The sequence below is a fragment of the Chaetodon trifascialis genome, chromosome 2, assembly GCF_039877785.1.
Source record: "Chaetodon trifascialis isolate fChaTrf1 chromosome 2, fChaTrf1.hap1, whole genome shotgun sequence".
Lineage (NCBI taxonomy): Eukaryota > Metazoa > Chordata > Actinopteri > Chaetodontiformes > Chaetodontidae > Chaetodon > Chaetodon trifascialis.
In genome coordinates, this window is record NC_092057.1 from 6,924,556 (window position 1) to 6,938,263 (window position 13,708).

The 13,708-nt window shown below is 42.8% G+C and overlaps 1 protein-coding gene across 2 annotated transcripts in view; it reads right to left on the reverse strand.

Annotated features, from left to right (window-relative positions):
- Nucleotides 1-205: 205 nt before the first annotated feature.
- Nucleotides 206-13,708, reverse strand: part of coro2aa (coronin 2Aa) — a 38,197-nt gene continuing 24,694 nt past the window's right edge. Inside the window, exons 3-12 of one of the 2 annotated variants that reach the window (XM_070981656.1) lie at nt 10,981-11,097; nt 9,937-10,086; nt 9,419-9,598; nt 8,528-8,644; nt 6,403-6,507; nt 6,217-6,313; nt 4,985-5,097; nt 4,740-4,830; nt 3,650-3,891; nt 206-2,883 (exon numbers count right to left, since the gene is read on the reverse strand). In XM_070981656.1, the coding sequence (XP_070837757.1) occupies nt 2,746-2,883; nt 3,650-3,891; nt 4,740-4,830; nt 4,985-5,097; nt 6,217-6,313; nt 6,403-6,507; nt 8,528-8,644; nt 9,419-9,598; nt 9,937-10,086; nt 10,981-11,097 (1,350 nt within the window). In that variant the 3' untranslated portion in view covers nt 206-2,745. The remainder of the gene's footprint in view (nt 2,884-3,649; nt 3,892-4,739; nt 4,831-4,984; nt 5,098-6,216; nt 6,314-6,402; nt 6,508-8,527; nt 8,645-9,418; nt 9,599-9,936; nt 10,087-10,980; nt 11,098-13,708) is intronic. The other variant, XM_070981665.1, reaches the window with a different exon arrangement.

The following is a 13,708-nucleotide window of genomic DNA, read 5'->3' on the forward strand; positions in this document are numbered from 1 at the left end:
TTAAAAGTTTTGGTAAATGTATATATTTTCACAATTTATTCATATGACTATTTCATGTTTTTTCTTATTTAACATTGATTATTTTAGGATTCCTTGTGGGCACACAGGAAGTGAAAAGGTGCAATAATATTGTAAAAGCAGAAGACAAACTTTGCTGTTGACCGTTCATTCACTACTGAAGAAAAGTGGCAGCTGCTGTTGTTATGTAGTTAGAGATATACAGTATTTATTTGTGGTACAAACTGCATCAAGCATTGAATTCCCACGCTAACCAGTGATTTCAATTGTGAATAAATTCCATTAGAGGCATGGATACAATTAAGCTGGTTGGATTGGCTCTGTGATAGAAAAGTACAACCTGTCACCATAAAACGTTGTCAACAAACAGCCAAATCAGCCCTTGGGCAAGTCCACTGTAAAAACTACAGAACATTGTGGGAATGTGTCGAGACTTGTCCAGCAGCAGCAGTGGTGGTTGGAGTTGTCCAGGCACTGCCGCTCCTGGACAAAAGTCAGCCATAGATCAGGCGGTGCTAGAACTGTCCTGACAGAGGTCAAAAGGTTCACAATTGTATGGAGTCAGTATGTGTGCAGGTTGGTGTGGCAGTTTCCATGAGTTACATCTTTGACAGCTGGCCATGAAATGTAAGCCAAATCTAGAAAATCATTGTGGTGCTTGTGCCTCTGGCTACATACAGTACATACAGACATGCATGGTGTTTTCTACTGTATCTAACTATATTGTTTGTGTTTCCTAATATCTGCAAGCAGGTCTGTGACATCTGTGCATATTTACATGCCAATATCAGACAATTGTTCCCTCAACATGGAGATGAGAGACAAGGGAATGTTTTTTGTTTGTTAAAAAAAAAAAAAAAAAAAAAAAACCTACACCGTGGCAAAAAGTATGAACACTATGCAGAAGTTTCCTGAGGGAAAACACATTTCTGTATGTCATTAGGATGGACTCAGCAACTGCTCAGAGTACACATAAGTACATTTTACAGTTGTCTAAGTCACTGAGGTTGAACATCGCAGCTACGCATTTAAAAACTAACAAAACATTTCTGAGTTTCCTTACACATTTAAGTAAAAGCTTCATATTTAGAGATGAAGACCTGTCCGCCGGTGGAGTTCACTTCTGTCCCACTAGCCTCATCCAGATTATAATTGGGTTTCTTTCAAAGATGAACCATTATACTGGGAATATCTGTCCATATTCTGAAAAAACAAATATCTACTTATCTGTACGAAGTCCTTGCATCCCTGCTGGTTTAAAATTGAGCTTGACAATTCATTCTTGGCATGAATCTCGACTCAAGGTCCACTTACTTGCAATCTTCATCTGCTAATGAAGACTGTTAGCATTCAGCAATGACAAGTCCTGCTTAGGAGTGGGTAATATGAGCAAAATCCTATAATATTCTGTAATATCAATATATACCATGAAAATTACATTTACTGGGAAATTACTGGGAAAAAAGTCTGTCTTTGTCTAATCCAGTAAATTAGTTGACAAATCAAGAAAGGCAGTATCTCGCCCAAATACAGACACTAACATACCTCCCAGTATATAAGATTATATTTCCCATCCAAACTCACGCTATCACTCATCAGAGCTACGAGGTGCTGAAATTTCACTACAGTAAAAAACCCCTTCATCTTAAAATAAGAACAGAAACCCCAGTGTCCTGTTTCAGGTTTTCACAGAGGGCGATGTCAGGAAAATACATTCAGAAGTGAGAGCCAGTGGATCACAAGCTAACCCAGAAGTGGAGCAGGACTCCGGCTCTACGATGGCTTTAAATCATGTCTTCACAGTGAGTCCACATCAGGAAAAAGCAAACAGGCTTTACCTTTTAAACAGTTTGTGTGCTGTATTTTCCAAAAATTGCGAATTCAAGTACTTGATTAAATGGTGTTTTCTTTGTATTTCTCAAAAATAAATATAAAAATTAAGATCAAAACTGCTACATTGCATCAGATGCAGGATTGGCTGACACACAGCTGCTGTGAAATCAATTGATTTTTCACCAATTTTCCAGTCATTCAAAAATAAAAACAAATGCAGCTTAACGGAATGAAAGAACGAAAGAGCGGGGATCGTGATATTTTTTAGATCATTCTCATTCAAGCACACAGACATTAAACACCACAGGCATCTCCACGTACAGCAATTTAAATATTTGGGGAAATTAAAAAAAAAAAAAAACAATCACAGAGCATAGAAAATAAATTCAGCGCTATATCTTACAATCACACGGGATGTCTGCGCCTACCCTGTAACAACTTTCAAACAGCACGCAGACAGCCACATCATTCAGTCAAGCTAGGCACAAACATCCTTTCATCTCTCAGCTACAAAGAGAATAAAAAAGCTAAAAATTACAATAAAATTTGCATAGCTGTGAAGCGTACAAAAGAAACACGGTAAAGTCCAACAGGTGCAAAGAGTTTTACAACATGGTACAGCTGGGATAGACTCAGTGTTTGGGTGTATGTACACGAACAAAGAATATGTGCACCTCGTGTGGAACAGACAGATGGAAAGAAAACATGAAGTTGAGGTTGAAATCACCCCTGTGCAGTGAGTATGGGGGCCCCATTAAAGGATTTAAGAGGTGAGTAAGAAATAAGAGGTGAGTCAGGACCCTAAGAAGAGTGCGCTGGGTTGAAAATGGGGTTCATACAGTAATGCGTGCATTCCCACGAGGAGGTGAAGGTGACTCGGTAGGTCTTCTAGTCTTAAAGTGAGCTCTGAGACTGGGAGTTTTTGATGTTCTTAATCTCCAGCTCCAGCTGTTTGACGCGTACGTCCCTCTGGTGGAGGAGCTCCCTCAGCCGCCGGATTTCCTCCTGCTGCTTGTGGAACTTCAGACGCAGCTGTGGACAAAACGCATCACACAATATGTTGGATTATATCACGGATGTAATTTCCACCGGAGAGCTTTTTTATTTAAATACTGTTTTTGTCATCCATAACTTTTAAGCTTCAGTTTTTCACAAAACTCTAACTGTAACTCCTCCAACTGTCCAGCTGCCATAATCCAGAGGAGAAAAGCTCAAAGCTGATGCTGATAATAACAAGAATACAGAATATCACAGTTTATCCTTAAGTTGCCTGAGCAGCAGTGTGCAGTTGCACTTTTTGCACTCGGTTTTGCCTCTCAGGCCACATAGAAGTTGCCCTAACCTTCTGATTGGTGGACATTTACAGGACTTAAAAACCTGCTCACCATCCCTCCATGTATTTTTATTTACCACTGACATGATGAAAAGATGCAGTATAATAAAAGTGATAGCTTCAAGTCTTATCATGCTTCATTTACGTTAGTTTGTGTTTAGACGAGTGAAAAGAGTTTCATCTCTGAATAAAACTGAGTCTAATTTTCAGGGCGAGCGCATTGATGATGCAGAAAATTAGGCCACATTTCTTGTGCTGGACTTCAAAAGCACAACGATCAATTTCATCATGAAGCGGAATTAACGAGATTGTACATGAATAGTGCTGAAATTGTTGCTGAACTTATGTCCTTGTGTGTGGAAAAAAATACTGATTTGGAAAATACAACTCAAAATCACTGCACAAGCAGCAGGACATAAACTGAGGAGTGGTTGAACATGCGGCGACACCAAACTCATTCAGTACCTCGTTCTCTGTTCGAGGAGGAGAGCAAAGTGCGAGGTCCTCTCCGTTGCTGACGGGCGTCCGACCCCTGTCGCTCACTGCGTGGCTGCCGTCCTCCTTGCCGTCTTTGGTTTGCTTTTGGTCCTGAATGTACGCCAGCTGTAGCATGCCCGGCCTGTTCTGAGACCTTCCCGTCCCCTTGCTCATCTCTGAATACGACTCTGCTACCTGACTTCCAGGCCTCAGAGACATCAGCACTGGGCCTAGAAGACAAAGGTTATGAATGAATCTACCAGACAGTATAAAAGGAGTTCAAGTTAGTCCTATCATTACTACAACATCAAGTTTGCTGATGTACTTATACTTCAAATGCAGAAGTTTAGGAGGAAGAAGGAGTAAAAGATAAGGACTTGCCAACAGATTACAAGATATAAAACTAAAACCCGTGATTAGAGAGCTGGTCGTCATTTCATATTTCAGTTAGTTATGTTTTTTTCATTTTATTTGAGTGAACAGTTTTGTTTCATTTAAATATGTAACAGTGGACCAGTTAAATCCATCCATCCATTTTCTATGCCGCTTATCCCTTTCGGGGTCACGGGGGGCCGGAGCCTATCTCGGCTGTCAATGGGCGGGAGGCAGGGTACACCCTGGACCGGTTGCCAGCCGATCGCAGGGCACATACACACAACCATTCACACTCACACTCACACCTAGGGGCAATTTAGAGTCACCAATCAACCTAATGAGCATGTTTTTGGTCTGTGGGAGGAAGTGCCCGGAGAGAAGCCACGCACGGGAAGAACATGCAAACTTCACACAGAAAGGCCTGACCCGGGAATCGAACCGGCGACCTTCTCGCTGTGAGGCACGTGCACTACCTGCTGCACCACTGTGCAGCCCACCAGTTAAACGAAGTTTGTTTATTTTCCATAACATGTTTTACATTAAATTTGCATTTGCCATATCAATATCAAAAAACTTCTCCCATATCACCTGCCCTGCTTGTAGTTTTTGTTCTCTTTAGGTGTATTTGAACCCTGACTGAGGTTCATTTTGGCTGCAGATCACCAGCAGCCTTCCCAATCGGAGAAGACGTTCTGATTCTGACCTTTATCGATGCCGCTGAGCCACTCCTCTGCAGTCAAAGCAGGCTTGTTACCGGCCGTCATTGGATAGATGTCTTCTTGGTAGGACTCCGACTGGAAATCCATACACACAGTACATTCAGGCAGATGAATACACACTCCAAATTAGGTCTCAATAATCAACCTAAAACATAACCTCATAGAAAATAGGTGCATTTCTTTCATATGTCCTGGTGTCTGAGGTTCGTGTGAGTTCATGCGCTCTCACCCTGCGGGGTACGATCATGGAAAGAGGCTCGATGAGACTCTTGATTGTCACCAGTTTGTAGAACCTGAACACCTCGCAGGAGATCACATCCAGACCTCTCTTTGGCATCACACCTGGAGGGAGTCACACACAGTTTTACTCTGCTGCACCGGAAACACACTCTTCCGCTGCACGACTGTGTATACTCTACTACTATACTCTACACTGGACTTAAAGCACCCTTTGTTACAGTTTGTTGAGAGTTAAGTGCAGTCAGTGCACACAAGAGAACACCAAGACCAAACATAACCGAAAATAAGATGCTCTGGAATCACGAAAGAGTATAATGCTGCTAATTTTTCAGGGTAAGACTGTGCAGGACCAGGCGCATGCTGAGCAAAGGTTCAGGAGGAGGCGCTTCTCAAACCCTTTAACACCAGCCTGAATTCAAATAAATGGGCCGCTTTAGGTTTACACCCCTACAACGAATTAGGGCATTGGTTTCTCAAGGTTTTATGACAGTTTTTGACTGCCAGGCTGCTTTTAAGATGGGTATTTCAAAGTTTCAGTTGCGTTTCAGTTGATTATTAGTTGAAAATTAGTGTATTCTATCAATACATACAATACATGTTGATATACAGTAATTCAATTCAATTCAATTTTATTTGTATAGCGCCAAATCACAACAGAAGTTGTCTCAGGACACTTTCCATATAGAGCTGGTACAGACCAAGCTCTTTTATCTACAAAGAAACCAACAATTCCCCCATGAGCAAGCACTTGGCAAGCACTAAGTGTGTTATATCTCCCAGCTGTATCTCTAACTTAATAGTAAAGAGCTGCTGCTGTTTGCTGAACTGGCAAAATCTTAAGATGAGTTTCTAAACCTCTTCCATCCAACACTACCCTTGTGCTGAGTTTAAAACCCTGAGTGCATGTCTGTGAGGGTGCAGGTGTCACATGATCTGCCACTCCACTTTCATCAGTCGGTTTGGATATTCAAATACTGCTGGGTTATTTGCACAGCAGCTTTGCTTACAGGTGCAAGAGAGTCAGCAGAGCCAGGAGGCAGGCACAGTTTCTATAGAGTGACCAACCTGCACAGTTTAGACATATCCAAGCACAGGAATGGTTAAATGAAACGCCCGACATGCTGCAGTTTGATGAAGAAGAAGCAGATTTTAGCAGTGCGTGGGTGACATCTGAGATTTGACCACTGTGTGTGTATTTTTTAACATGTGTGTGTTTCTTACCCATTCCTTTCTGAGGCAGGTGTGAGCGGTACTCTGTTAGATAGTGGATATACGGTTTTTCTGAGCTGATCTCATAGTACCTCATATTTCCATCACCCTATCAGAGACAAGAGAAGTCTTAGCAACAATGTTATGTAAGGAAATACGCTGTGTATGAGCACAGAGACGCTGCTTTTAGAGACCCACCTTCCCAGCAATGTAGAGCATGTGCGTGTCGGGGTCGTAGAAGGGAAAAAGGACTCCTGACGAACCATCCAGGTTCTCTTGTAACAAAGGCACAGACAGATCGTCCTACAAACACACGCAGAGATCACAAACAACACTTGAGTACCACTAATGTGTGTTAAGATCCCTGTTATCAAAGACACTCATTTAAATCCACTTCTTTATAAGAAGCACTCTCCAGCGCCGAATGAAAAACACTGAGCGCTCAATCCCTAATCCGCGCTTCGGCCATAATCTCCCACCCAGGATAAACTCTCACATCAAAACACAGCAGCCGGCTGCGCTGACTGTCAGTGCAGGCGTGAGCGGGTGGGACTGAGGTGGCTCCACTTTAACACAGTGAAGTCTTCAGGTGCACCGCCGGCGCTTTAACTTGTCCACCCATCTGTCCACTAGATGGCAGAGTTGTGTGAAGAGAAGGCCCACTTCCTGCTGAGTGGAGCAGCTGCTCAGCCACGAGGACACAAACCAGGATGGAGAGAGCTTAAATGTGCTTTTATTTTGTTTCTCTGTGATCCAAATATGAGATTCACACAAAACAGTTGAAACAAAGAGTTCATAGCTTCCAATCGTTCATAACGTCCAAAATGTTCAATTTTCCTCACTTTCTAAGTATTTATTTCCATATTTAACAGTTTTTTTCTCCTTCCACGTGTCTTTTTTCTTTTATCCTGACTCTAATGCTCAGAGGCTTCAATGATGTAATCCAGGAAAAAAGGCCACCAACACTCATGACCTCTCTGCTGGTGATGTAATATGCTGCCCATTACTTAATTTGTGTAACTGTAATGCTCTGTTATTGGGGTTGTGCTCATTTCTGGGCTTTTACTCGACTCCTTCGTCTCCAAATGAGACTCGGCTGCTCTTACTGAACTTCAGCCCAGAATGCAGATGTTTGCTGCTGTTTTTGCGTCTTTCTTTAACCTTGTGTGTTCATACATTGATCGACTGGACAGCTGCAGCTTCTCATTTGAGAGGATTTGCTGCTCGTAGTTATGATATCTGATGGTAAATTGAACATCTCTGGGTCCTGTGCTGCTGATCGAATGACAACAAGAAATGTGAATACATCACCTTCTGATCAGGGCATTTTTCACCATAATTTGGCATTTTATTGACAAAATGATAAAAGATTCATTGAGAAAACAATTGGCAGACTGACTGAAAATGGAAATAACTGTTAGTTGAAGGCTTTCTTCGCTTTGATAGTATTATGAATCATCTGCAGACAAATAAAGAAAACAGGAAACCTTTTTGGTAACTAATCAATACAAATATGACCTCTATCGACTCCAAATGGTTGATATATACAGCAAAACATAAGTAAGAAAATTAAACAAAATATTTGAACAACCAAATGATCTAAACTCAAAGGTCCACTTTCTAGCTTTTTCAGTATGATCTCATGGTCATCACTGGACGGAGCCTCTTCAGGTGTCATCATGTGACCTGGTGTCGCACTCCCGTCACCTGATAGCGAGAGATTGTAATCACAGAACTCACACATGTTGATGCCTGATCCGGCGCCGTTCACTGATTAAGACCAGCAGCAGCCTCCGGGGCTGAAAATGAAGCCAAAGAGCGATATGCCAAAAACTGTGAGTGAGTCCCCATAGACCCCCATATAACTTCACAGCAAAAATAAGCATGCTTACAGCCTGGTACAAAAACCGTTTTGGCCTCTGTAGATAATTTCCTCGGTCATGGAAACTGTGGGGTGAACATTTAAAATTATACTTTAAGTTATGCGTGATTACGGGCATGGCTGCTGTGAGTGACAGCTAGCCGCTGGCTTTCCAGATTTCATTCAGCCACCTCATCTCCACCCACACTCCACCCAGCTGGGAGTTTGGTGGAGTCAGGCGCTGCCAGGATGGTGACGGCTGGAGTCACTGAGCTTCACGGTGGCTCTTCAGAAACCTGTGGCTGACGTCATCGAGGCTACGCCCAGGTTTTATACAGTCTATGATTAAGACCGTGAAATGTGAATGAAAGCACGGGAAAAGCTAATGAGTGGACCTTTGAGATGAGATTATTTTATCACGAAACACTCATCACGCTGTCAGCGGGCAGCGGTTTCTCTCACCTGATCCCACAGAGCCATCTGTCGGTCGTTCCAGCGCGAAGTGCCTGTGGTGAGGAGCATCTTCAGGTTACCCAGGATCAGCACCTTGCCGGCTTTGTGCGTCTTGCAGTTGGCTTCCTGCAAACACACAACACAACATACATCAAACAAAGCATCAAGCTTACAAAACGTTTGGTGTGCACAGCCTAAGACTTCATAAAAAGTTATATAAGAGGTACAGGCTGATGGTAACAGCTCAACGCTACATCACTGTGATGTAATGACATGAGCTGGTTTGGCAGCGATGGCGGCGAGAGCAAACTGATGTAAAGCGTGTGAGTCGTTGGCAGGCGACCCAGAGGTCTGTGGAGTTATGCTGTGGGTCTGCTCAGACCAGAGGTGTCAGTTTTGACTGTGTGGTGCTGGATGAGCGCCTGGGCCGCGAAGGGGAAAAGAAGCAGGCAACTCCCACTTACGCAACATGAGGCGGGATGGTACTCTGCAGCTAAGACTAACAGCTTTTAGGTTTTATTACTGATTTTCACTGAAAGATATTTGAGTTTTTAGAAAGGGAAATATTAGTTTAACTCATTTTGACCCAGATTTTGTGTCCACAAGCCTGCATAAAGAGACACTGTCCACTGTTGTTTAAAACAAATGAGTTTTTTTTTTTTTGCAAAGGGTGCAAATAAGAAAAGCTAAATTTAGAGAAAATTCGACAGAAAATAGAAATGAGCTGATTATTGTGATTAGTCCCTAAAACTAACCAAAACTCTTTTTCTATACAGTGACGCGTAATTCATTGGATTAACTGGGCCATAGTGTAGTAACTGACCTTTCAAAATAAGAGCACTGGAAGGCTGAAATGTAACCACAGAATTGTCTAAAAACCACACACACGCAGAGCGTTACCTGCAGCAGGTTTCCTGAGCGCGGCTCCATCAGGCGGACCTTCCGGTCCTTGCAGGTGGTGGCGAAGAGGCTGCCGTCTGTGTTGAAAGACATGGAGAGGACGACGTCGGTGTGGTGGCTGATGGTCCGCACGGGGTTCTTTATCACCTGCTCCGGACAGTCCAGGTTCCAGATCATCACCTGCAGATGTCACAGCACACGCACGCACACACACATCCAGCAACCGGTTAGGAACGACCTTGAGAGCTGTGAGACTTGAGTCTGGACGTTAATGACAGAAACTCAACGTGGCGTTCTTCAGTTAGCCTGCAGGACTAGGATTAGTGTCCTAGAATGATCTGAAATGTCGCGGTAACAGACGATGTGCTTGTGATGCTTTACACAGGGAATGACCTTTATCATGACTTGTTAACAATAACCAGGCTGCTTCAAAACAGCTGTGACCTGTTTGGCTGCATTGTAATTGCAGCAGATAATTGGTAACAGCATTAGCGCGTTAGAGTGCGTGTTTGCGCCACCTTGTAGTCGTAGGCTGTGCTGAAGAGGATGTTGTTCGCGGTCGGGTGCCACTCGATGAGGCCAACCCTGCGGCTGTGGCCCTGAAGCTCCTTCCATGGGACTGTAAGGTTCTTCAGCACACCGTGAGGAGGGATGTCCCACACTTTCACCTGCAGACACACACGAACAGTGGTGGAATATAACCAAGTACATCTACTCAGCTACTGTGTTTAAGTACAAATTTCAGATACTTGAGTATTCTTTTCCACTTTCTATGTCTATTCCACTAAAATTCAGAGGAAAATATTGCACTTTTTACTCCACTACAGTTATGTGACATCTTTAATTAGTTTAAAATGTACAATTTTTGTGATAAAACACAAGAATAAGCACAGCTGAAAGAATTAGTCGATTAGCTGATTTACAGAAAATTTATTGGCAGCTATTTTGATGACTGGAATAAGTTATTTTTCATGCAAAAACATTTCAGCTTCACTATTATTTCAATTGCTTCAATATATTTCTAATAATTTGGACCATTGGTTGGACAAAACGAGCATTGTGAAGGTGTAATTTTGCGCTCTGGTGAATTGTGACAGCATTTATCACCATTTTCAGAATCAGAAACAAAAAAACATCAGAAACAAAAAATATATAAAACAGTTAAAAATTAGCCCCATCTCTACTAACGCCAGTCAAATTCTGCTTTTGCACTAATGCACATGTAATGATAATATAATGATATAATACAACAGTCAAAGATTATGATAAATATCCAGCGTAGAGAGTAATCCAGGGTTGAATGAACATGGACAATAGATGAGTCAGTTTGTAAGAATAGTCCTGAGAGGAGGAAAAACCTGTTGACTCGTCCTTTCTCTTTCTGTGTTCAGGGCTTTGCTGTGAGCCTCTCGGCCTGGTCAGAGCTGAGGAATGCGTGGAATGACTTCTAGTTCTTCTCGAAGGCTAAACAGCAAGGCAGTAAAATCATCTCCCTGCTGCTGCTCGCTCATTTTCCAGGGAAACAATAACGAGTCGGCGAAGCGTTTTGAAAAGGTACAAACCGTGGTGTCCTCGGAGCAGGAGGCGATGCAGAAGTCGTTGAAGGGATTCCACTTGACGTCTAACACATTGCCTCTGTGGCCTGATACTCTGGGTTGGTGAGGGTCCACTTTACCTGTCTGATACACAAACACACAAAAACAAAAGGAATCACAACACAGAACTTTTGAACTAATGCATGTATATCATTGTTTTAACGCAACTGTTTGACACTTGGGGAAATAAGTAGACTGATGCCACTCTCATGTCTGTATGGGAAGCCAGCAGCCAGTTAGCTTAGCTTAGCATAAAGACTGGAAGCAGGGGAAACAGGTAGCCTACCTCTGTCCAAACGTAAATCTGTCTCCAGCACTGCTACGGCTCACTAATTAACTCCCTTCCTGGAGTCTCAGCTGGTTGCCTGGCAATGTTATGCAAGGCCACTGTGATTGGCTGTTGGCTTTACCTACATATACACTGAACAGCCCTGACAGTCATATCGATATCCTGATCCAACTCATCATACAGCACAGAGTACTATGACTACTGCTGGCTATAATCAATACAGCGTACATTTAATCAATACACGATATGATCCTAGTTTTCCTTCAGTCTCTACTCTGGTTATCAATTATAGTTATTGTATAGTTTTTATTAAATTGTGCTCCGTCCTTCATGATTTACTAAGTGATCCATCTGCAAAGATCTAATTGGGACTTCAGTGGATGTGTATCACCGTTGAGTGAAGACAAACTGTTTAGCTTCATCAGATTGTATGTTTGAATTTTTTTCCACTTTCCACTTTTCTCAAACTACAAAGAACCTTAAAGAGGAGGTACAACACAAAAACAGCAGTTTTCCATGAAGACAGCAACCTGTTACCATCAGGTAGACGGCAGATTCAAGGAGGCATAACATCCATAACTCAGCGTAAGGCTGGTTTTCATTACCTTTCAGGAGACCACAGAAACATAATTCACACAGACGTGGATGGACATCCAGTACAAGACACACAGATGAAGAGTAAGAAAAAGGAAAAACAAAAAAAGGACATTTAAAGGCATTAAAATGAACATTAAAAACTGTACAGTAAAACAACTGCTTTGCACATTGCAGTCCTCTGAATGACCCTGAAGGTCACATCCTTAAAATCATTTAAGGCATGTAGTGTCTGTAATTTCAGAGGTTTATTGTAGCTCAATCCAAGAACATGGAGCTGCCCACAATGAAAGGTCTTTCACTGAGCTCTGTGCACAGGCCTGTGTCCAGAGAAGAGCAGGGAGTCCCGAAGGTGCAGTTTGACCCTGGGAGCAATCATCTAGAAACCTCCATCAACTCCTGAGGGAACATCTGGCTCTTCAGCAGCTTAACACTCAACAGTTAGTCATTAACTTTGTTCGACAATGAGCTAAAAGGTGCTACAAAGCCCTTTCACATGTAGTCATTTAACTGATCCTTAAAGAATACTCACTGCTACTACTACTCAGTACTAATACTTAACCTATATCGTCAGACTAAAATCATTAGTTATCGATGCAGCAGAACCAGAGATGTCTTTTTTATTCCATGCTTTCCTCTCTCTTGTCAAAACTGATGCCTACATTAACCACAATGGAATCCAGATGTAGCCTAAAGTCACTATCTTCTAGCAGAGATGAGGAGTGGGCTGCAGAAATCTGGAAAGCTTTCAGACCCAACTGATGCTGACTCCAGTGACATCACTTGAGGAAACTAATCAGACTTCATGCAGCTCCTCCGCTGCAGTAGTACTAAAGATCTTTAAGTAGTAAAACTGCAAAAAAAAACTTTAAAAAATGAGGACGTGCAGATCGGTGCAGGTTAGGACAGGAATCCCAGCCTGTAAGCAGTCCAAGACGTTAACATGAAGCGACTCAAACTGAAGATGGAATAACACAAAAACGTATGTGACACATGCTCCGGTCTTCACTGATCCTGTTACAAGGGAAAAGTCACCTCAAGTCTTACTCAAGATTTTCTGCCTCAACGAGACGGCTAATTATGCCATGAGTATGAACAGAACCCTCCTCAGCTGACACACGCACACCTGCAGGATAGGTTACTGCAGGTAAGGTGTGTATGGAGAGCGGTGAAGCCATTATCTGAGCTTCAAGCCACCCAAACACTCGCCCAGGTAAGGAGAACGAAGCACTTCTGCTCTTGCATTTATGTCTGTTAAGCTTCTCCACAGAACAAAAGCTTATCTGTTAGCACACACACGTCGATGGGAGGCGGGGGCAGCAGAGGGGAGGGGGTGCTGAAGTTTCACCTCCTCGAGACATTGAAAGGAGGGGCGCAGGGGGGTCAAGAGATGAGTTATGTCATTCCAAAGCTTGTATGCAATTCCTGTCCATGCCAGGAGGGTGGTGATAACTCACCGAGACGATTTAAAAGATGGAGACAGACGGAGAGAAAGGAGAGGCGTTCGGCTTGATGAATCGCTCTGGAGCGGAGATTTACAGCCCAACCAGCACCAGAGTGAGGAGGTCTGGCTGAGTTTATTTAGGAGATCCCTATTGTTTCTGATAACACCAATGAATGAGATCATATGCACATATGATGTCTGGAAGAGTGCTGATTAACGACGTTTAAGCTGAGGTTGGAGAGCGAGATAAGGCGGAGTAATGAGGAAGAAGAAAAGACCACATGCGATGTTTCAGTCTCCTGGTATTTACAGACCCTTTTGGCTACAGTCCAACTTATAATGCCAGAGCAGAGCCGTCTTCTCCAGGT